Source organism: Cryptomeria japonica, chromosome 1 (assembly GCF_030272615.1).
Source record: "Cryptomeria japonica chromosome 1, Sugi_1.0, whole genome shotgun sequence".
NCBI classification, from domain to species: domain Eukaryota; kingdom Viridiplantae; phylum Streptophyta; class Pinopsida; order Cupressales; family Cupressaceae; genus Cryptomeria; species Cryptomeria japonica.
Genome location: NC_081405.1, coordinates 540196299 through 540219537, shown reverse-complemented (window position 1 = coordinate 540219537; position 23239 = coordinate 540196299). Strand labels below are relative to the sequence as shown.

Here is a 23239-nt window from a genome sequence, read left to right as displayed (position 1 = left end):
AGTGGCATCCTTAAGGAGTATGAAGTCAATGTTGTCAAGGGCTGGAATCTTGGTCATCATATAGTTACCCCTAAGGTCAACCTCAAGGACAACATTAGTTGGAACTTTCCTCCCCAAGGTTGGGTCAAAATCAATTTTGATAGCGCAGCTAAAGGGAGCCCGAGTCAAGCTGGTTGTGGTGGAGTAATACGGGATCACAATGGCAACTTCATTTCTACTATTGCTATCCCTCCTGGTAAATAGACTAATAATGTTGCCGAAGCTATAGGGGCATATCATAGTCTTAAACTTGCAAAACAAAACAATTGTAATCTTGTTTGGGTCGAGGGAGATTTTAAGAACATTAACAACTACCTTAAAGGAAATTCTACTTCGACTTGGAATGTCGATATTTGGATGAAAAAAGCCAAAGACATTATTAAAACCTTTGATAAATGTATGTTCGCTCATATTTATAGAAAAGCCAACGTGATTGCTGACTTCCTTGCCAACAGGGGAGTGGCATGTAAGACCTAGCTTTGCTAGACCCATGGTGACAGGTTGGACTCTGAACTTGCGATGTATCTGCTCCATGAGCGAAGTAAGGGGAGTAAAGTTAATGATTATTAGTGCTATTATGACTTTGCGTGTTTTTAGAACTGCCAATACCTTCCATTTTGAGACAGGTGGGCAGAGAGGACATAATAATCGATGCGATTTTATTTTGCATGCTTTGTGGGTGATTTCATACATTTTTTGGAGTATTGCCTTAACTCTGGAAATTCGCTGGAGAGAGAATTACATAGAGCCTGAGAAAATGGGTGGTGCCAGAAAGAGAATTGAGCTGCCTAGTTGTGTGTAGCTTAAGAATGAAAAGAAGCTTTGGCGCATTCTGAAGAAAGGTGGGTTTACTAATTACATTGAGAGGCTTCAAGGGCGAAATAAAGATGTTACCAAGTATTTTGCTTAAAAATGGAAGGATGGCTCAATTATTCTTCATGGTCGGAGGGTCCTAGTAGACGAAGCCCTTATTGCTCAAGTTACTGGATTATCTATGGAAGGCATGAAGTATTATAGAGATAGGGTGTACACAGAGCAAGTTGTGCAGGGTTTCCCTAAGGAGGAGGAGGAACAAGCTAAAATTGTCAAGAAGACAACTAGCTACTATGATATTGCGGTCATCAAACCTTTATGGCAAAAGCTTCTCAAGGTAATTATGAGTTATATTACTTTGGATGGTTGGTATACTAGGGTGTATGGCCACCATTTTGTTATTTTGAATCACTTTCGCCATGGAGTGAAAATGTCTTTCCTGTTCTACCTCATGTCTGCCCTTAGGGCTAATTTCAGTGACCACCGTAAGAACCCTGCTAAGTTTCCCATTGTGCATGAAGGCTTGCTAGTTCTTATTGATGCATATTTTCATGCTCTTCCTCCCCCTAAGGATTTTGTCCATATTTATTCTGAGAATGATGAGACTAGTGCGGGAGACTCTGAGAATGACGATTCTGGGTCTAGGTTTGAGGAGACTACACCTCCCTTGAAAAAAGCTAAAGTGGAAACTCCTTCAATCTCTAAACCTAAATTGAGGAAGGGATCATTTGGTCACAATAAAATTGTCATGTCCTCCTCCTCTACTTCGACTGAGATTGGCTCCCCCTCTTCTTCTGAGAAGGTTGATAAGAACCCTAGTAACCCTAATGTCTCGACTTCTCCTCTTTCCTTTAAGGAGATTGGTAATATGGTGTGGCTGGTATTGCCGGCCTTAATCCTAAAAGTGATGAGCTAAATGATAAGAGGGAGGATTATGAAAATGTGTTGGGTTTAGCTCATGATCATGCAATCGACACCTCCAGTTTGTTCAAGTAGTTATTTCATGAACTCAAAGAGATCTGGATTAACCAAAGAGCTCTAGGTAGCAAAATGGATTCCCTCCCCGTTGGTTCGTCTCTTGGTCTGCACAATGATGGGAATTGGACTGAGGATGAGAAGAATTCAACCATGGACTATATCAAGAAAACAGGGGAAGGGGTTGACCAAATTAAGAAAAATATGGAGGAACGCATCAACCGGGTTGATGATGGCTACAAAAAAATCCAGGACACCCTCAAGACCATTATGGTTAGCAATCATAAAATTGTTAAACAGTTTGCAATGGTTATGAATACCACGACGAAAAGTCTAGACCAACCGGATAAGGCTGTTGTTGTTATTGGTGAGGAAGCTGAGGCGACTCAAAGTGGTGATGGACCCTGCAAAAGGACTAGAGGGAACATGAAGAAGAAGGTGGCCTTTCAGAACTTGGATCACAACGCTATGCAGGCTACTATTGACACCATAAATGCCCTAGAGGTTGAGGTCGCTGAGACCCTAAAAAGCCTAATGTAATTGGGTTGTTTTCTATTGCTAGTTCTTTCTGTGTTTAGGTTTAGTCTTTCTGCTGTCTTTTTGTGCCCGACTAGGCTTTTGCTGTCTCTTTGGTTGCCAATTTCTATGCCTATCCTTTGCAACCCGTTTTGTTTTGGAAGATGCTATCTGATTCTAATCCTCTTAGAATCATTTTGTAAAGGGTTTCGGGGCCCCTTCAAAACCTGTTTTTGCTTTAATCCAAAACATTCTACATAACTTTCCTCTGTTAAACTCAAATTGTATTGAAATACTACACAATATTCAAGTTTAAATTAAGCAGTTTCAAGATAATTGTAGGAATTCGTATCCAAATAGAATTCACATTCTAGGTTTGGTGGCAACAACATGTGTGTATATGGAGAAAGACAATCCCCGTCAAGTGGACATGATTGATTATGTTGGGGAGCTGATCATTTATGCTACGATTAGATGTTGCTTCTAGTTATTTCATGGAACTTGTCCTAGGCAACTCTATCTCAACTTGATTGGTCTTTTATTTGACACATTTTACTTTGTTAGAGACTTGGAATTGGTTTGTGACTTTGTAAAGATTGATTTTCAATCTTTTTGAGTTGTTGCTATGATATACTCTTGTGAGCTATTCCTTATATTGTACTTCATCTGAACCAATCTATTTTTGATTTATGTTGTTTTGATTTAAACTCATTGTAATCTTTTTTAATCCAATAAAAATAAAATTATTGAAGTAAAAAGAAAAAAAAAAAAAAGGACTGAAATCTATATATCTTATTGTTTATTTTTTTTGATTTTTTAATGTCGAACATTCATTGCACCTAGGTTATAGCCAGCTCCCTTCCTTTACATGAACACCCCACCAAACCTCAAATATAAATCCAAGAAATCCACCACCCCCCCTTACCGGCATGTCTTCCACATGCGACGGCCTATTCCCGGTCATCCAACCTTGCCAGGTGATTAACCAGCCGGTCGCCACCCGTAAGCCTTCCGCCTGAATAATTCACCGCCGACAGCCTGTAACTAGACGAGAACGACCTTCCGAGCCGGTATAAGTCCTGTGAAATCCCTCATATATTATTTTTCAAGTTAAGCCTGTAAAACCCTTTGTATATAGTCTAGGGTCTCCCAATAAAAAAAATAAAAGAGGAAACCAGAAAGCTTATCTTATAGCTTTCTGGAGCTTGAATCCTTTCAAGTAGTAATAATATCACATACCCAAATTTAGCAGAAGTATTGTTCTGCCAGATTTAGCAGTTATCGTGTTAAATCTATTGGAGAAGAAATGTCGGCCAGATACATGAACTTCTCGCCTTCAGCAACACATTCCCCGCAGCTTGCTGGCATGCGCTCATCCTCTGTGGCCCTTGCCGAACATGAAAAGTGAGTACCCATTTTTATTTATTTTTTTGAAAAAAATGCGAAGTAAATTTGAACTGTGTTTCCTGCTTCTTGTTGAATTGAAATCCATGGAGGTTTGAGTAGTGGGAGGTTTAATGGCATTTGATTTGGGTTGCATTGGATCTATCACTAGGGTTTTGTGAAAATCATCCAAAACCCTACAGATTTTTTGATGTTGTGATATGGTTTTCGTTTATTTTTAATAAACCCTAATTTTTAGGGCGGGAAAATTATTGGATTTCTTAATGCATTGTGTTTAAGGGGTATCTTTTTTATTTTCTTTATCTGGTAAAATATTTGGTGAGTATTTGTTTTTCGAGGCTTTCTGTTTTTGGTGCGGGTCGTTTGAATTTATTTTTGGATTTTGTAAGCCTTGCCCTCTCGAAGGGTTTGATTTTAATTATCGGAGAAATAAATGTAATGCTCTTGATAAATGGGATTCTAATTTGTATTTGTGAGGTATTACGGTTCTCTGGTTTTGAATTTATTATTTGTTTCTTTATTTGTTGGACGTTCTTTGTTTTGCTTCCTTTGGTTGGCAATCAAGGTCGGGGGTAATCTATTAGGTTCGAATGCCCCTTATGATATTTTAGCTCAATGCTAACATCAAGAATTGAACTTTGCTGGATTTTTAGCCAAGCTCCTGCGCCAGTTGAATTGCGAGAACTTTACAGTTTGCTCCTTTTTTTTGGAGGATGTTATAGATCTTTTATTACATATGCAGTAGGTTGAGGTTCCACTTTTTGCTTTCCTTTAAGTAAATCGTTTTTTATCCTTTCCGATTTATTACGTGAGACCAATCTGTGGGAATCACTTTTTGATTCACAAGCCCGTTTTAGTTTTTATGATTTATTGTGCTACTGTAAATCGAATGTATATTAACTAGCTTAATTCAAAAACTGGTTTTTTGTCTATTGTATTTTGGAGTTTGTTATGCATTGAACTTTGAATGACGGACCAGACATTTGTTTGTTAAATTGAACTTTTGCGTACGATCCATGTGATCTATTGCTTTGCCTAGGGTCTAGTGGAATGAATAGAATTCAAATTTTACTTCTTATTATCTATATCGAAAGTGATCAACACTATTAAAACACTTGATGATCCAGAAATTTTATTAAGGCTGCTTGATGATTATTGTATTTTGGAGTTTGTTATGCATTTGATTTTTTGAAGGACGGATCAGACATTTGTTTGTTAAATGGAACTTTTGCGTATGAGCCATCCGATCTATTCCGTCTAGTGGAATGAACTAATTCTACTTCCTATTTTCCAAATCGAAGATGGAGAATACTAGTAAGGAACTTGATAATCCAGAAATCTTATTAAGGCTGCTTGAATATTATTTATGGTGATCTGGCCAGATGCCGTAGAACACTCGAGTGATACAAAAGCACGCACCTTTATGACGAAAATTGTAAATGCAGTCAAAATTGCAAATTGTTGGGGTTAGCCATTAAATCCAAGTAGTACTATAATAGCAACAAACTGTAGGTATATCTCATCGTTGATTATTTAGAGGTGAGCAGGTGGGTAAAAATATAATATTGGATATTTTGCAGTCTGCCTTTTTAAGAAGCGAGATTACCCTGTAACCAGGTATTGTAATTATTTGCCTGCATTACATTGCATCCTGTTGCAAATCTATATTGGACCAGTGAATGTCAAAAAAAATCATCCTACTTCAATACAGTCTCATAGTTTTTAATGCTTAAAAGAAGATACAGATAACTCAAAGTTCTCCATCCAGAACTGACAGTTATACGTAGACTCTAGAGTGAAGAGTCTTTAGATGAAATTAATGAGTAGTCCACCTGTGAAATTTGCACTAAGATGCACTATACTCTTCCTGTAAGATTTCTTATGACAATCCAGAAATCAAGCTGTTTGCTGGAGAGATCTCATGGAATCAAATGGCCATCTGTTCTTCTTGAAATGCCTACTTTTGCTTTGTTTGTTCCGCTTAACCAGCTTTCAGTATTAAGACGAATTGTAGAAGTTTTGCAGTGTATTTTAAGAGGATTTGTGTGAAAACATCTGATCAGCACGAGGTATCTTGAGTGTAATGATTTTACTCATCTGCTAGTTCTTAGCCAAAAGGATGCTTTTTTTAATAAAGGGGCTAACTACTGTGCAGTGCAATTTTTTTTATTGTGTGCACAAGGGGTAAAGATGCAGCACATTTTGTAAAAACCAACTCACAAAGCAAGATGCTGAAATAAGTATTTGCCTGTGATTTACCCTCTAGCTGAATCTGTGGAGTGCAATATTCTATTTGTTTTAATTTTTAATTTTGTTGATGGAAGATATTTTTGCACTTGTAATGATCTATTCACCATTTTAGATTTTCATTCATATGTTCAAAGACTTTCATTGTCGAGTTTAGTGGATTCATAAGCATTAAAACAAGTGCCTCATGGCTTCCAGTTTGTTTGGAAATTACCTTGCACACCTACAACTCTGATTTCCAAATTAAAGTTTGCTTCCAAGGATAGGTAACTGGTTGAACTTATATAATAATGTACATGGTGTTTGATTTTTTAAGCAGGTATCTCACTGAGTTGCTAGCTGAACGGCAAAAACTTGGTCCCTTTGTGCAAGTCTTGCCAATGTGCTATCGACTTTTGGGACAGGGTAAGTTGCTATTTGTGTTTAACTTCTGTATTGTGAAAAGCATGCCAATATAAGACACAATGTGACCACTTTTGTGACAAACTAGTTTTTCTGGCACATTTGAAAAAAAATGTTACTATACTGGATATTGGGGTGCATTGCTGCTCTGTATTAACATACTGATACTGTGGTACTTTTGGAGTCTTTTGTGAAGATTATATTTGCATGATGAAAAATTGTGATTCAGACTAGCTCAGGTCAGGTTCTGACAATATTAGGAAAGGTGAATTGCAGATCAAGTATTGAGTAAGGTATTTGGATGTTATAATTGTTATGTTTACAACCTGGATTTGATTGAAGATTCATGCTATGATTTTTTTTCATGTATTAGATTTTAAGGGTATTGCATGTTTTATTTGTCTTCTGTAATAGTGTGAAAGGAATTGAAATTAAATTTCTACAGATCTTGATTATGACTGTCATTTATCGTCAATTTTTGAAAAGTATGCCACACAACATTAAGATATCGCTATCTAGATCAAGGCTCCCAAAGTGTCAGTTTAATGGTTCATTCTATAGCTGTCAATGACTACCGACTTATTAACATGGGACATCTTGGTCAGTAAATAGCGAAGTCTTGGATGCTTGACTCTGCACGAGGGAGATGGTTTGTAGATTGTCTTTTGCAAGAGGCTTTAATCTATTTCATTGTTCCTTTGGCCGCACAATGTTCTTCTGGGAAAGCTTCAAAGTCACAAACCATTCTTTTGAAATGACAGTTAACTGCAGTCATCTGGCACAAAGGATTTGGGTATTTCATAATGAAGCATGTGGAGTGCAGACTTTGGCAAGAAGACATGATTGTTAATCAGGGCAACATTACTTATTGGTTGACATGCACTGGAATAAGATAGTTGTGGTAGTACTAATTTTTTCTTCTGAAAAATTTGACTGCATCTTGTACAAATCTAGAGCACGACTAACAAGGCTCCTGCATTTTTTGGAATGATGTCAGTGGAGGTGTCAAAGTCTCTAAGATGTACACTATATATGATAGGGAGGCTGTGCCTCAATTAATTTCTGGTTTCTTAGATTTAGCACAAACATAATTTGTGCAGGGCATCATTGAAGCTGTTTGCTCTTGGAATCTTCTTACTTTTGAGGATGCTAGTCTGAACATTTTTGTATGGTTTCAACTGTTGAATTGTCACAGTCGTATTAATGGGATATGAGTATTAAATGGAAATTCCTTCCTAACATGAAAAGTTCTGCATTGATCAATATCCCTTAAGGATTGGTGCCAGGACACACCTTTCCTCTTGTTCTGGTATTTAATCAAGAGATGACCAACCAAGTAAATCCGAAAGAGTTTTTTAAATTGCCTTAAAAAGTCAGTGTGATGTGTTACAAAAGTATCAAGTATCTCTTCGGAAGTATATTATTGCAACTTAAAAGCATTTTAACTAGAATATGCAAGCGTACTGGCACTAGTACATGGATTGGAATGTCAAGCAAATCAGGGCAAGTCAATAAATAAGGACACACCCATATTATATGTAAATCTAGTTACCACGAATTTTGGGTAAGTGATGGCCACATGGTTTATGTTCTTGCAATAAAATTTTCTGGCAAATATGCTTTCAAAATTTGGCATTTTTTATTCTGATAGCACAGGTAGCTTAGTTGAAATATTTGGCAGATTCTCTGGGTTCTTGGATAGTTCCATATGCAGAATGATTTTATTCTTGAAAACATGGAGGTGCAAAACATATTGGCATAAAGAAGCTAAGCTTTTCAGACAAGGAAAAGAAGAGAAGTAAGTGATGGAAAAGATGGACATCCAAAACTTACTGAAATAAAGAAGCAAATAATTAATGATAAACAGATTAAATGGGGTAAATTTTTCTCTTAGCGCAACCAAGAGAGCAGAAGCAAGTTGTGTTGTGGAAGGTGGAGGTAAATTTTTATGCTTTCAGGAAATCAGCTGAGCTAAAACTTACATACTGTACAAGAAATTCTGATGCCATGAACATGCTATTATAAGTTCTGTTTGTGAAGCACGTGCAGGAGAAAATAATGTGTAAATGCAACTTACACAGTTGCTGTCAGAACTTTAGTATATCTTAATCAGGTAACCCGCATTTAGATAAGCTAGCTAGATATTGCTTGTTTCTGAGGAGAAAAGCAGATTTAGTTTTACAAGATTTCCAGTCCCGTCAATTTCATAGCATATTTATGGCCCTTCACTTTATTTGTTTCACACTTTCTTTTACTGTTTGAATTTAGATAATATAGGGTCTAAGTTGCTGACTTGGGTATGTCAACAGGTTTGTGGGTATGGTACACCATGTTGACAGTTTTTGTTGGGGTTGGGCATGTCCACAAAAGAAAATATAAAAAATATAAACATATATTTGCAGCTCAAAATTAAGAATTAAGCTCAGAATATTACATATCATGCATATGCTAAAAACATGCCGAGTATAATGCAACTAAAAGCTTGTTGTTAATAAACTTATTACTGTACAAAAATGTTTTGTATCTTAAGTCCATTCTAATCAGTTGCTAAATTTGATTAAGCCGTTGAATCCTTATGAAGCATGTGGAGTAAGTTGAAGAAATAAATTATTAAAAAACACAAATTAACTCCATTTAGAGAGAAAAAAATAGAAGAGAAAATAAGAGAACAAACACACTTGGGGAGTCTCGTGACCCTAATTAGGGGAACTTTAAATAAAAGAGAATGCAACAAATAATGACAAACAAAGGTGGTTTTCCCTAGTAATTGCAGCCACATCCAACAACTTATGGAAAAATAAACCAGAATATAAAGGATGATAGTAGGTGATAATGATCCCACTCAAAAAAATGGTTTTGCTACTCCGGTGGTCTGTATACTCCAAAAAGAAATAAAAACTTGGAAGAAAAAACAATGCAGCTAGCAGTTAGTAGTTACTTACAAAACATTGACTTAACAAAACTATAGAATATAATTTTCATTTATGGATGGCTGTGTTAGAGCACCTAGTATCCTTTGTTAATTTTGTTATTAGCTGATCTCCTTATGCTCATACTGCCTGGTTGCAATTTTTCTTGTTGCTTTGCTGTTGCATCATGGCTGTCCAAGGGAGCTGAAGTGTAAATCTCTGCCCACCACCGGTGCTGGTAGTGCCACTAGTGGCATCACCAGCTCTCGCCTTTGAGTCCTTTCTAGGATTTTGTGATTATTCAATGGGAATTTTAACATTTTGTAGCTTCTTTGGGCTTTCCCTGTTTGTTTCTGCTCTTTTTGTCTGCTGTTGCTGTGATTCCAACACATGAAGTGCCTTTTTTGATTTTTTCTTCACGTAACTCTCACAGAATGCCTTTTTTGGTTTTACTTGTTGCCGCAAGACTTAACACAAAAAATGCAAAATGTTATGCTGGTCATTTAGTGTTGATGATGGTTGTCTAGGCTTTTTGACAACCAAAAAGAAAAAGAAAAAAACATACCTTAAAAAATTTCCGGTATTTTGGAATTGTTCCAGAATTGGGTTGGAACTTGGAATCACCATGCCAATATTGGAATCACCTGGCTATGCCCTGTACTGTTTCTACATGATCCTGATAACTCAAATTTGAATTCCTCCAATTCCAGAGGTGGTTTAGATATGTACCCATTTCTGTTATGACTTTTACCCGGAAATATTGTATCTTCTAGGTAATCCAGTAATGTAGTGTTCAAATTCTGTTCCTCATTGTGCTGCAGTTGCTGCCATGTTTCATGTTTATTGTTTCTGGTAATATATCTTCAAACTGAAAATTCCGAGAATTGAAAAGGTAGTTAAGCTCAGATCTCTTTGTAGTTTACTTCCTACTCCCAGGGAAAAAATAGCTAATTTCTAGTAGACACTTCTGAAAGAGCACAAAAAATAGTAGCTTCAAACTGAAAATTCCAAGAATTGAAAAGGTAGTTAAGCTTAGATCTCTTTGTAGTTTAATTCCCACTCCCAGGGAAAAAATAGCAAAAAAAATTGGGAAACTAAAAATTGTGTGATAGTCGAAAAAAGAGTGATTTTAATTTCACATCAAATATAGCGTGTAGAGATAAAATAAACCTAATACATTAGCAAATACCAAATCACTAAAAAGTGGACAAGGCTGAGAGGAAGAAGAGGGTTGGTGTAGAAATTAGAAGTGACTGCATAAAAATGGTTGGTCATGCCATCATGGAGTATAGTCTATTATCTAAGGGCAATCCTGTGTATTCAAATTAAACCAACTTTATGTTATAAAAAAAAGAAGAAAAACCTTCAATAGAGTTTAAAATTAAACTCTGTAAATAAAGTCTATTTAAAGCAAAACTTGAAAGAAAATTTAAAATGTTCAAACCCTAAATTATCTGTGCTCAATATTTTGCTGCAAGCATAAATGAGCCAATGAGAGTTATTTATTGAAAAAATCAGAATTATTTAAAAAGAAATTGTGAAAAAGTGGCAGATTCGATTACTTGGGATTGATGTTGAGTTTTTTGAGTGTAATACTGCTATGACTGAAGCAAGTGTACTAGTAGTGTCTTCTGAGGAAGAAGATAACGTTGTCAAGTTTCTTCCTCCAAGTATTGTTAATGCAAATGCAGATGTTTTTGGAAAACATCATATTTTTCCTCCACTTAAACCATTCAAAATACAAAATTAATTTGATTCTATGTTCTTTACTACATGGTTTTCTTGTATATAGAACAGTTGCAAATATTTATTCGTGTTGGGAATTTCCTAGCACCTCTTCCTTTCTCCCATTTCTAACTGTGCCTAGGAGAAAACAAAATGAATGAACAGTTTGTACTTCTCATAAAGCATCAAACAAGATAACATTTAGATACACAGAACCTTTTGATGTTTTCTAAACAAAAGTGGGGTCAAATGTTGTATGTAATTGGGTATGCATGGGCTTCAAACTTTCAGAAGTTTGGTAAACCAAAAAGAAGTGTTATGGGTAGCTGTTCTTGCATTTTGGTGTTGCTAATGTTTAAACAGTATCAATGAGAGTAATCAATTCTTATGTATCTGTGAACATCCTTGGTATGCTTAGATGACATATTTATCTATTGTGTTACCATGGGAATACCATGTACCATGGTCTGAATGTATGGATTGCTTTAGACCTTTTGGTGCAACATAAAAGCATGGCTAAAATGAAGTCATCTTTGGGAAAAATATTCGTTCAGTATATTGGGTTTTGTCATAAATTGCAATGTACAAGATTCTCAAAGGTAAATGGTAAGGATTGGCCATTTACATCCAACACTAGAAACCTGAAATGTTTCCTTGGTACATGACATTTCTTACATTGGTAGACTACCTCAACAACAATACAATCAGAATCTCTTTTCATGATGCAAATGTTGGCTTTTTAGGTCACCAACAATTAGGTTCCTATTTTGTATCTTAGAAACCGGCTTCCTTGTGGAAGGCACAAGGTTTCCAGCTGTATATATTGTTCACATTGGCTACATACCATACTCACCCCCCTATTTAAATCTGTACCTTTTCTACGAGGTATGCAGGCTTTCAACATTAGACTCGCTGAGGCTGTACATAATTTAATGTTGAAACTGTCCGGCTGTTTTTACATATGTAATAATTATGTTCTATCTACTTTATATATGCTGATTGCTGCTCAACAGTGCCTTTTATTTTAGTGCCGGGTTTCAATCAGCCTTCAGAGAGACTATTGCATCCAATAAGGCCATAGGCACTGTTCTTAAATGATTAGAGCACGATTTTGCAGGCCACTTAATAACACTTTACACAGCAAAAGGCTGCAAAATAAAACCACATAATGTATGATGAAGGATTTAATATGTTGGTTCAAGTACTCCAGCAGTGGAGGCATAATATCCTTGGCAAGAAAAAAATCCTTCATTCCTTCAGTCTTGAATTCACAAACAAGGTTTTGTGAACAAAGACATTTTAAATGAGCATTTTTTTCCAGCATTTCTATCTTATTATCAACAATGACATTGAAATTACTAAGATATATAGAATAAATCTTTCAATGTGTCATATTCTCAAGATCAGCTCTTTGGTGCATAATATATTTGGAGTCGTATTTTCTTCAAATCCACACTTCTGGTTGACTTCTTTTTCTTGATTTTACTTCCATTTATATGATCTCTGACTTCAAGAGGGCTCAGATTGCCTTACATTTATTAGAGGCATACTTATCATTTGGTTAGTCTTTTTGGTGTATATAAGGTTTTGCAGCAATCAACAATTTTTTTTGCCTTTAAAGGAATCATGTTGGAACTATTATTAGAGTATTTTCACTTGAGTCATTCTTAATTTTTAATTGAAATCTTAGTTTTTACCAACGGCTTTTTTGAGCGAATCATCAACTACAGTTAGGAAGTGTGATTATTTCTTAGTTTATTCTTCACAGACGCTTTAGAGTCCCATTGGGAAAATGTAGTGGAATCTTTTAGTTGCTTTTACTGTTAACCACAATCAATAGTCAAAAGAGATATTCAACCTCTCCTTGTTTTATACTCATTACATTTAAATGGAGTCTTGACAAATCGAATAAGCAATGGTGTACCTATCTTCGTGTGCTGCGGCATAGCTATAAGAGATCTATCCATGTTTCTACACAAGGCTTCATTTGTTGTTTCCATGGGTTTCATTTACGTTTCTACATGATCTCCTTCATCTGAGATTTCCTATGGGTTTGTTTTCAAATTTCAACCCCATGCTACCAATGAGATTTTGGAAGCTCTTCTTACAACATTTTGATCGCATCGAATAAGACACACAAGCTATGACCAACTTTGCCAAATTCCATGTACAGGTTTATGATGCATTGTTGAAGACTCATCCAAATAATAAGTGCTCAATGATTAAGCAAGGTCTCACATTTTAGAACTGGCTAATTTGTATGTCTAAATAAACATGTTAAAAGATCAAAATTACTTGGCGCCTGACTTGTAACATTTTAAACTTGCTTGGAGAAAATGCTTTTATGTTGGACATTCCTTCTTAGCCTGTAATCCAGAGTGTTGATATGTGTCACCAAATTTGGAGCCTCTGTTTGTCAACTCTCATCATAAGGACAATGCTACAGAGATCCATACATAACATGCACACCCACACATTAAGACACAAATCCCCTACCGTGTATTAGGTTGTAAAGGATCGTTAATAACTTAGGCACAAATTCTACATATGAAAAAAATTAGGGATGATTTTTTTCTTATATTTTATTCGTTGATGAGTTGAGGTCAGAAGAGTTATTTTTATTTTACTGAATGATAAGACAGTCTTGTGAACCTTTGTATTTTAGTAAAAAATAATATATAGTTATACAAGCATTTGCTTTTATTACATATGATGTATTACATAATATATAGTTATACAAGCATTTTCTTTTATTACATATGATGTATTACTTACATCTTAGTGTACTTTCTTTAAAAGCTGTTTTTTAAATCCTATGTACTTTTCATAGACATAATACAAATTGAAATAATTGCATAGCATGTGCAATTGCAATTACACTCTCAACAACCTCTTCATCAAACAATGAGGTACTCAGATCACATTCCATAAAAAACATCTATCGGCCGTAGACTTTGTTTCTGCATCTTTAAGATTAGAGTTTTGAATGTTGTTGGTAAATGAGCTGGGTTTTCACAGGAGTTCCTCAATTTAGTAGTAGAGTTGCTTTGATAACAAGAGGTTAAACTATGAATCACATGTGGTTGTAAAGACATCATATAACCTGCCTTCTATGGTGACACTTGTTGCCCCCAATGCTTGTGCATTGCTTGTTATGCCTTGCATGACATTGGAAGAGGCCCATGACATTGGAAGTCCCACAGATTCTATTGAATTGAAAATAAATTTTGACATCACTGGATGTTCTGCTCTTGGCTGATAGGATCAATATGGATCCACAGATGATGTCATATTCAAGTTGATTTAATATTCTATTGTCTGTATGTGTTCACACATCTAGAGTGAATAATTGTGGTGCTGGTTCCAATCTCTTAAGTAGAAGCTTTTCTTTTACTGGGAGGGTGCTGCACCTGTTTAAGATAAATGGTCCAGACCACAAGTGGGAGCTTCGTTAGCACCTTAGATCACAACATTTCAACATACAATGGACTTAGTTAGTTTCACTTACTTGAATATTAAACAATGTACCTGGAGATATGCCATCTAATCTCATGATATTCCTCAAATATTAGGTGAAAGCTCTTGGACATTATCCTCATGGCCAAGAATTCTTGGTTTTGCTTATCTTATTTTATTCTTGCTTGATAAATCCAAAAGTAGCCAACTGAAGTAACAGGGCTCTCACTGAAGAATAAAAAGTCTAAGTGTTGTTCATCACCCTCAAAACTCTTGTTACCTCTGTTGTGCAGGTTCTGTTTGGCTTTCCCAACCAAAGAAAATGAGGTCATGATGCTGATGACTGAAAAAGGACTTCCTCTCCCTAAAGTATCTGTGAATTATATTTTTTGTTTGTGGCAAATATAGATTTTTTTCACTCTGTTCGCCAGTGAACCGCAAGTTACAAAAATTGAAGCATATACATGTAGAAAAGCTCGTCACTTAAAAACCAATTGTTTATTTGCTTCAAGCCCTGGTGTTGGTCTACTCATGTGAAAGAATGGGATTTCTTTCTTTCTTTTCAGTTGGAGCCATTAGGTTTGAGAGGTTGATGTCTCATGCTGCTCCATTCCATTTTTATTTTCTAATGATACAAGATAAAGACTACTATCTCTAATCGCAGTTAATAATTAGAAACTTGCTCTACAATGCAGAAAACTGAAAAGTTTCTTTGAAGTATTTGATTTGCAATTTTTTTCTGCACACTGGTTGTAATGTGAATTGCTGCTTTGACTTGGTGATGATTCCCATATAGAGAATATAGGTTGTGGGTGAGGTATGACAATGGGCAATCGAATAAATAATTTTATACTGAAATTAGACTGATGCAATTTGAAGGCTTATTAGACATTAATATAAATCAAACATTTTCGGATATGGATAAATGTTGGATGTTTCTTTCAATCTGATTTGAACAGTTTTGACAGACCTAAAATATCATGCTCTTTTCAATATGCCCTAATGATGTTTCTGCAGTGTGTCAATATGGTTTTGATCATCTTTATAAATAATTTAATCTTTAGGGATTATTTTTTAATATTTAGGGAAATATGACAAATTTTTATAATGTTTAAGCTTTGTGCTCTAAGAACAATCATACAGAAAAGCCAAGCCACTTTTATGTCATTTATAGATTTTCTAAAATAAGGCAGTACTTCCTTGTTGGAAACATATTTTTTTGTTCACTAATCATGATTGGAATAAACTGACATCATATTATATATTTAGAAGTTTTCATCTAAATTTTTAAATGCATCTCACTATTATGTTCTGTTTTGTTACTTTGAAAAGATCATAAGATATTTTCAGTGTTTCACTTCATGTCTGTGTTTAGGTTTGCTACTATCTTGGCTATTTAGGGACTTCTTCCATTACCTTGGAATTATGGATTAGAAATTGAATAGTTGTTTAAGCTCAGATATGGCTTTCTTGGCTAAATTTGGATTGGGTATCAGTATGAGTTTATGGATTGTCGTTAAGATTATTAGAGATCTGATGACATGTAGATATGTATTGTTCGTATGACATTGGTTATCTGTATAATATATAGTCTTTGTTAGGATCAAAAAATTATTGGTGGAGATTCACTCAGGAGATGAGTAATAACCTGTGATAAGAAAAGCCTTGAGAATCAAACACTAACTAAAATTGCTGTGCACTAATGATTATGGAATATATGATACTTCCCATTGGATAGGTGGTGATTCAACAAATATAAACTTGCAAGATGGAATGACATAATGAGTAGCTAGTAGTTTTGAATCAAGAATGCATTTAGAGGTCATCTGATACAACAACCAATGAATTTGAAACTTGGATAGTGTTTCAAAGATATGCAACTATTGTCTGGTATGTGCTGAAGAATTGTAATTGAAAACCCATGTCTGTTCTGTCTGATAGAGAGTTAACATGCGTATATGGAGGCTTTACTAAAAGTTTTTTTTTTCTGCTATGGCTAGCACATGGTTCATTAGTCCAAGTGATCTGACCTATACAATGCAGGGGATGCTTTGTACCCTCTGGATTGTGATTCTATTCATCTGTGGTCTGCATATCACTAATCTTTAACCATTTGACTCTTGTGAGAACAATTTTGCTTTGGTTGTCCATATTATTCAAGAACGATAACTGGACATTAATTCAGCATACGACATTTGTATTTTAGGGTCAATTGTTATTGTCTTCTTATATGTTTAAAGTTTAAACCTTTGTTTGCAATTTCTGTAGCTGGTTATACATATCAAATACCTTTGTAATGAGGAGGATTCTAAAGTAATCTACTTGGGGACTTCCGTTGTGTAAACTTGTAAAGCACTACAGTGCTTGGACCATAACATTACCTTGATTTATATACGTCAAAGCTCATGTCCTCTTGGCATGGATATCCAATCTGTTATCCATTTTAGACTAACAAATTTCTTAGTGAATGCTCCAGCATCTGATTTAACAGGTACACATTCTTATTTTTGAAGATGGATTGTGAAACAGAAATAGCGCGTGTAACTACGTTGTTGGGGAATTCATCGTTTTTAGATCACAATGGGCCTGAGCATGGTAGCCCTTTGACTCATGGAGGACTACTTACAAATGGAGGATTGGACATGAGTGGATGGACTGCTTACCAATCAGAAGTACGGATACTAACCATTAACATAATTTTTTTTAATTTGTGACTTGCTTGATCTGGAACACTAATGCTGACTTAATTGTGTCTATCTCATAAATTTGGAATGACTGATAGGAGTACGACTATTGTATTGCAAAAGTATTCTAACAAAAAGATTTTGTTCTTCTAAAATATGTATTTTTAGTTTTTCTGTTTTGAACTCCCATTTACTGCCTTAGTAGAGAGTACTCGAGCTATAACTCCATGGTCCAAAGTTGATAGTTGTCTTCTCATTTCAACAATCTTGAAGTATATTGGTTTGTGGGCTAAATTGTGTCCTTTCAAGTATAGGTAATGTGATGGTTTGTGGGCTAAATTGTGTCCTTTCAAGTATAGGTAATGTGATGCTGTGGTGCTTGCAGTTACTGTTCTCATGGTGCTTAAGATGCAACCTAGCATTTTCAGTTATGAGTTAACTTCCAAGCTTTTAAATCTGTTGCTTATTGCAACTAGCATTGGGTGGACTTTACTGCAGTTTCTCATGTCTAATTGTTGTTCTCCATGACAGACTTTTGCATACTGGGAGCAGACAGTTTTAATTCCTTGGTTGTTAGATGTCGTCTCATTTTTTATACAGACCTGAAAATAGAAATATAAAAGTTTTAGACTAATTTGTCTATCCTTCACAAGTGAGGCAATGTTATCCTGTGATACTTGCGGTTAATGTTTTCATGGTGCTCTAATTATAATCTAGCATATTTGGCATTGGGTTAACTTCCAAACTGTTAAATTTGTTGCCAAAAGCAACTCGAATTGCATGGACTTGACTGTGCAGTTCTCATGTCTAATGAATGTGCTACATGACAGACTTTTACATACTGGGAACTGACAGTTGCTAGTCTCTTGGTATTGCTTAGACACTGGAAAGTATATCCTGTCCTGCTAGTATTTTGTATTTGCTCAGTAACATTTTGTAAATAATATCCTTTCAAGGATTGATATTTTGTTTTGCCTAGCAATGATTTTGTTTGAATGTAGATGTGTGGATCAGAGACGTGGCATAAATGCCTGCACATCTCAGTCAACTATATCAGTTAAATTCTCATGCAGCCTTTTCTACAATCAAGTTGTTATGTCTTTTGCATGCAGTCCACTTAAACAATGTAATTGTTAAACTCTATTTTCATACAGTTTATGGTTCCCATAAAATCTACTTTGATATAGTTCACTGTATCTTGTCAGGTCAGTCTGGAACTTTATGATTAGGTAATAGTGTGTTTGTTTTGTCACAGTTTTTTCTGCTGATATATGGTTGTCTTTTGCTTGAAGTAGAAACTGGTATGCAAAAGTTTGGTTCTGTGGTCAGAATGCAATTTTTATCACTTCTGTACTGATTAAGTTTCCCTTTCATGCAGAGGATGAGCATGCTACAGCCTTCTCCTCATGCATGGCATGGATCAACAGGTGGAGGGTCTACTGGACTTATTGTGAAGAAAACCATGAGAGTTGATGTTCCAGCTGACAAATATCCTAATGTAAAATGCCGCTTCCTTGAAATAATCTAAATTGGCCATACAATGTGTTTGAAATTTTCATGTGATACTTTCTCCATCTGATCTGAATGACTGTCTGTATGCTGCATTGCAGTTTAACTTTGTGGGACGTCTACTTGGGCCTAGAGGCAACTCATTGAAGAGAGTTGAACATAGTACTGATTGTAGAGTTCTAATCAGAGGGCGTGGCTCGATCAAAGATCCTGCAAGAGTAATATCAATATCCTAAATTATCATAATTTTTTTTTTTATGTAGTGCATGAATGCTCATGGATTGTGCTTCTGACTGCATTTGCATCTGATTATCTCAGGAGGAGATGATGAGGGACAAACCAGGGTATGAACATCTCAATGAGCAGCTGCATATTCTTGTAGAGGCAGAGTTGCCTGCACATATCATAGATTCTCGCTTGATTCAAGCACGAGAGATACTGGAGGAATTGCTGAAGCCTGTAGTATGTATTTTTGTGGCATAGAAGTTTTTGCATTGCGCTTTCAATTTCATCTAGTAGATCTGTTTTCATAGAATTTTCTATGGTAGATTTGCAATTTATCAGCGTGCCTTGTAATCTTTTTATAATGTGCAGGATGAGTCACAAGATTATTTTAAGAAGCAGCAATTAAGGGAGCTGGCCATTTTGAATGGGACATTGAGAGAGGACGGTTCCTCAATGGCTGGTTCCGTGTCTCCTTTCAACAGTAACAATATGGCAATGAAAAGGGCTAAAACAAGGGGGTAGTCAAACTCAGTGGCTTATGCTGTGGTCAAACTCATTGGTTTATGCTGTGCTTATTTTTTCATAACTTTGAGTTGTCAGAAGAACTCCATTATTTTGGTGTTAGTTCTCATGAAAGTGGCACAATAGTGCAAGTGGCTCGGTAGTATAGTGTAGTGTAGTGTAGTGTAGTGAGTATCCTGGTAGTGTTAATGTGTACGTGATACAAACATGTATTCTGCTGGTAGCGCCTGCTAGGTTGAGGGGGGGTTTTAGGACTGCTTTTTGAGGTGTGGGTTTTGCTTTTTCCTCATATAAAGCAAATGTGTAATATTTATTACTCTTGTATTATTACATCATAAAGGCAAGAGTGCAACAATTTTTTGTGATGGCTGCCGGACAGCTGCAATCGTTGAATGTACAAAACGTTGGGATCACAATTTTACACAAAGCAGATGGTGAACTTCTAATACTATAATTAATGCTATGCATTCTGATTACAGATGTGTTACATTCTTCTGCAATATCAACGTTCTATACTTAAATGACTTAGTATATTTCGGAAAACTACAGTTCAATTTTTTTTAGAGGATTAGTGATAAAACTCCCTTTTTGGGAAACTATTACAGTTGAATATGATAATTGCACAAAATTTGAATCAAGAAATCCAGTGTAATCAAGTTTGTATCAAGCAGGTTTTTATCTATACTTGCTTTGTTGTTTTATGTGAATTACCTAAGTATCTTGTATTTTGATTTAAGTCGTAGTGAAGCAAGCAGTGACGCATTTGTTAGTATTCAATGGAGTGTAAGTAATTAAATTGTTGTATGAAAGGATATTTTTTGACAGGGGGTGCTTCCATTGATAAAGTGTGAGACCAGTCTTCTTAATTTGTTGATGACTTTTTTTCAACATGCTCTTTTCATTTTGGTACCATTTAGCAAGAGGGTGCCAGCATGCACATACGGCGAAGGTTTTTATTTTTTGATATGCATCATTTGCTGGTTTCTTTTTTAATGGATTTGCTTGCTACTGATTAGATTCAGATTGGGCAAGTGGGCGATTATTTTGAATGTTAACCTGTGTCACTCGAAGCAAACAAACATTCATTCGAAATAGACAATTTCAACGATGCGACTAGAAAGAATGGTTTGGTGCCTTTGAAGTAGTTTGTTTGGTTCCAATCTTTCTGTTAGTTTCAGTGATGTCTTTTAACACTTGAGTTTTAAGTGATCATGTAGACTCTGGATGATCTTGCCGATTCTATCGATTCACTTAAATGAAAATAAAACCTGCAGATTTGAAGTGAATGGTGCAGTACGGGTCTACATGTGTTGAAAGATAATCACTGAGAATTCACACGCATTTGCCTGGAACTCCATATAACATGCAAGGATAACGTAGGATGTAAAGGACGAAATGCAAGATATGTTGAATTCTACTAGTTTGATTCATCTTTCCTAATGTACCACGGCTGTTTATGGGCTTGCTGGGCTTGCCGTGAAAGATAGATCTAAGGTTTATAGTCGGATGTTCAATGTCTACATGCAGGTTTGATATGAAGATCGATCCAACGAAGATGCTTTAATTTGTTAATAGAGCCAAGAAAGTAAATAATAATATGATAAGATCCGTTTAGGATTCTCTATCCTAATGTTCCATGTCCACGTACACGTGTGCCATAAATATAATCCAAAGAAGGTTTAATATTTTGTCAAAGGAGTCTAATATGAATATAAAACATGCATTTGAGAGGATCATTTGGATGCAAGCAAGTACAATTTTATGTGTGGGTGATGCAGGATTTGTGACAGTTAAAAGCTGTCGATTTTGTTAAATGATTCTTGGTTGTATGTTTGATCATTTTGAGTTCATATTGTTAATATTGATGGTTTTTTTGGTGGTTGATGGGGTATCTGGAAAATTACTCAATTGTAACATGAAGCTTTTAGATGTTTGGGCATATATTAGCTGTTAATCTATAACTGATGAAAATTCAGACCCCTTGTAAACAGTTGCGTTCATTAAAAGACATACGTTTTGCTTACTTGTATATGGTTAGAAATGTGGGCAATAAGATTCAGATGTAACGTTGAAGTCTACAATTGCCGAAGGATTATTAAAAACAATATTGAACTTTAAATATTATGAAAATATCAGAGGATGCGTCACACTTTGCGATCAAGAATTTTTCGTGTGGCTATTCTGTGCAAGTGATGTATGAGAATTTCAGAATTTTTATATGAAATTTGAAGTGCATAGTGGAACGAAACAGTATATAATTTTAGATGATTCAGTCAAAAGCGACAATATTTCAATGCATTTTCAGAAGTTTACTGTTCAAGTGGGGAACAAGCAGCATGGCAACATCTGTGGGTTTAATACAAGTTAAGTTAAGATACTATTTATTAGGGAACAAACAGCATGGCAACATCTGTGGGTTTAATTCAAGTTAAGTTAAGATACTATTTATTAGGAGATCAAAATGATCTAGTAGTTATAGAATTTGTTGATTTAATGTCCAATATTTTTAATATTAAAGCATTAATAGTTGAGACTTAAATTGTTTTTGATTATATAAATAGGAAGATGCTTTGATCTCTTAAACAAGATAACAGTCCAGAACATTAACCAAAAATTTAATATTAAAGCATTAATAGTTGAGACTTAAATTGTTATTTATATAATTTTGATTATATAAATAGGAAGATGCTTTGATCTCTTAAACAAAATAACAGTCCAGAACATTTAACCAAAAGTAAAAGTCAAACAACTAAAAAAAACTGCACTATAAAAAAAAACACCTTCAGAACCCTCCCTTTTACAATCAAAACTGACAGTATAATCGACCAAAACTTTTAACTTCAGATTAGAACTGTATTTTCTCCTCGCTTATTCCAATAGTCTTCTTCAACTGTATTTTTATCTTAGTGTAGCTTGACATAGTTACCATCATCCCCTTGAGCATTAAGCCATAGGTAATAATATCTAGGAATTTAAGAAGGATCATTTTATCAATTATGAAATGTGGGAGTTTGTAAGGATCACCCTTATACCCTCCAATGTGAATATTGGTGAAATAACTTCTTATAATGTTGGGAAAACAGGGAGTTTGTAAGGATCACCCTTGTACCCTCCAATGTGAATGTTGGTGAAATAACTTCTTATAATGTTGGGAAAACAGGGTATACACATGCAAACTAGGAATCAAACACAATCCCACCAATTACATTGGAGAATCAACCAACTAATCAAACACAATCCCACCAATGACATTGGAGAATCAACCAACTAGGCACAACTTCAACCCCTTAGAAGAACTAAGCACAAGCGAAGACAACTTGTTGCTTGATGCTCCTTATATTTAGATTTGCTTTTGAATGAAGAGTAATTGCTCTTTGAATGAAAACTTGTGTGTATGAGATGAATTAGGAATGATGTCTTATATAGGGTTCTCAAAGTATTTTCACTTTTAGGCTAAATTATAAAGGTCATATCCCAATTTTGGGACCAGATCCATTAATGTTAAGGCTAATGCCTTACTCTCCCAAAATTTTAGCAAAAAACATTAGGCTATGTGACTAAGCCACAATCCTAACAAAATAGGCCTTGATTATTAGGGAAGTGAGATAATAGGGCCCTAATATTAAATCTGAAATTTATATTAGGACTGATGACATTTAAGTTGGAAATGAAGTGAATTGAAATTTAAAATAGGATAGAATCTCAAATAAGCTTGAAATGACATAGGAGAAAACATACTAAAGCAAAGGGTTCACAGAGGAGTGTGACATTGTAAGGGGTTACAATTTATGGCATTACATTTAGCTCTCACTT

General features: G+C 35.3%; 1 protein-coding gene across 1 annotated transcript; it reads left to right on the top strand.

The window, feature by feature from the left end:
* The first annotated feature begins 3461 nt into the window (after positions 1-3461).
* Positions 3462-19902, top strand: LOC131044924 (KH domain-containing protein At5g56140). The gene is made up of 7 exons (XM_057978404.2): positions 3462-3747; positions 6314-6399; positions 17016-17158; positions 18549-18668; positions 18781-18897; positions 18998-19141; positions 19274-19902. The coding sequence occupies exons 1-7, from the start codon at positions 3650-3652 to the stop codon at positions 19424-19426; spliced, it is 861 nt and encodes a 286-aa protein (XP_057834387.1). The 5' UTR covers positions 3462-3649; the 3' UTR covers positions 19427-19902.
* Positions 19903-23239: the final 3337 nt, after the last annotated feature.